Here is a 1,813-nt window from a genome sequence, read left to right as displayed (position 1 = left end):
CCGCCCGTGCCCACCCTCTCCATGACGGAGAAGCTCTCCTGGAACTCCAGGATGCGCCGGCGCAGCGCCCAGGCCCGGCGCGCCGCGTCGTCCTGCGGCAGCTGCGCCAGCAGCGAGCCCAGGTCCGACAGGTCGATCCCTGGGGGGGTCACGGGGGGTCACAGAGGGCTTGGGGACCCCCAGGACCCCCCCAGGACCCCTGGAACCCCCAGGACCCCTCAGGACCCCCCAGGGCCAGCAGTAAGCCCAGGTCCGACAGGTCAATCCCTGGGGGTCTCAGGTGGGTCATGGGGGGGTCACAGGGGTCAGGGGGGTCACAGGGGGCTTGGGGACATCCTCAGACCCCCCAGGAACCCCCAGGACCCCCCCAGGACTCCCCAGGACCCCCCAGCCAGCACTCCTAGGGTCTGGGGCTCATTGCCACCCAGAATTCTTGGGGATGCCAAAAGGGATATTTGGGATCAGAGAGGGAATTTCTGGGGTTCCAGAAGGGAATTTTGGGGTCCTAGAAGTGGATTTGGGGGTGTGAGAGGGAATTTTTGGGGTTCTACAAGGGAATTTTGGGGTTCCAGCAGCTCGGCCAGCAGCGAGCCCAAGTCCAACAAGTCGATCGATCCCTGGGGGGGTCACGGGGGGCTTGGGGACACCCCAAGAACCCCCAGGACCCCCCTGGGGCCCCCCAGAACCAGCAGTGAGCCCAGCTCTGACAGGTCGATCCCTGGGGGGGTCACGGGGGGTCAGGGGGGGCTTGGGGACACCCCTGGATCCCCCCCAGGTCTGGGGGCATTCCCAGACTGGGAATTGTGGATACCAGAAGGGAGTTTTGGGATCTGGGAGGGGGAATTTTGGGGCTCTAAAAGGGGATTTTGGGGTTCCAGAGGGGCCCCCCCGTCCCACCGGCGGTGAAGGCGCTGCCGGCCCCGGAGATGACGACGGCGCGGCACGAGGGATCCTCGGAGATGTCCTGGAAACACTGCACCAGCTCCCTGCACCAGGGAAAACCAGTACAGACCAGTACAAACCAGTGTAACTCCCGCGGGGACACCGGGGGGGACATCGGTGTCACCGAGCGGGACAGGGACACCGGGACACTGGGACTGGGCTGGGGGCACTGGGGGCAATGGGGACACCCTCAACGTCACCGATGCCACCGGCTGGGACAGGGACACTGGGACTGAACTGGGACCGACTGGGGACAAACCGGGACAGACTGGGGGTCCCGGGGGTCCCGGGGGGGTCCCGGGGGGTCGCCCCTCCCCCACTCACGCGCCCGCAGCAGCCGCGCCGCCATCGGCTCCGCTCCGCCGCCAGGAGGCGCTGGGCGCTTCCGGCCCCCGCGGCCAATGGCGGCGCGGAGCGGCGCCACGCCCCCCCGGGAGGGGAGGAAGTGACGCAATAACGAGGCGGAAGTGGTTCGGGATTTGTCCTAACGAGGCGGAAGTGACGCGTGGAGAGGCGGAAGTGGGGGGTGAGCCCAAATTTGTGTCGGAAGTTCCGGAATTTCACCCAAACTGGCGCCGAACCCCCAAATCCTCCCGGGTTCCCCCCAAAAAACACAAATATTCCCAAAAATCCCAAATCCTCCAAAATCTTCCCCAAAAATTCCAAATCCTCCAAAATCTCTCAAATTCTCCCAAAAAACCCTGAACCCCCCCAAAACAGCCCCAAAAAATTCCAAAACCCCCCAAACCCCCCAAATCCCCCAACTCTCGCAGTTTCGTTTCCCAAACAAATCTTTATTGGGTGGGGGAGGGGATTTGGGGGGGTCCGACCCCCGCTCCTTAAAAATGGGGGGGGAACAGAGGGGGGAGGG

At 64.6% G+C, this 1,813-nt stretch overlaps 1 protein-coding gene across 1 annotated transcript in view; it reads right to left on the bottom strand.

Moving 5' to 3' along the window:
- LOC121353482 (delta(3,5)-Delta(2,4)-dienoyl-CoA isomerase, mitochondrial-like) overlaps positions 1 to 1,057 on the bottom strand; it is a gene marked incomplete at its 3' end in the record, with an annotated part of 2,273 nt that extends 1,216 nt beyond the window's left edge. The window contains exons 1-2 of the mRNA XM_041467353.1: positions 898 to 1,057; positions 5 to 139 (exon numbers count right to left, since the gene is read on the bottom strand). Of these exons, the coding sequence (XP_041323287.1) occupies positions 5 to 139; positions 898 to 1,057 (295 nt within the window). The remainder of the gene's footprint in view (positions 1 to 4; positions 140 to 897) is intronic.
- Positions 1,058 to 1,813: the final 756 nt, after the last annotated feature.

The sequence above is a fragment of the Pyrgilauda ruficollis genome, unplaced genomic scaffold (assembly GCF_017590135.1).
Source record: "Pyrgilauda ruficollis isolate IOZ18807 unplaced genomic scaffold, ASM1759013v1 scaffold2075, whole genome shotgun sequence".
Lineage (NCBI taxonomy): Eukaryota > Metazoa > Chordata > Aves > Passeriformes > Passeridae > Pyrgilauda > Pyrgilauda ruficollis.
This window is presented reverse-complemented; position numbering and strand designations above follow the sequence as displayed.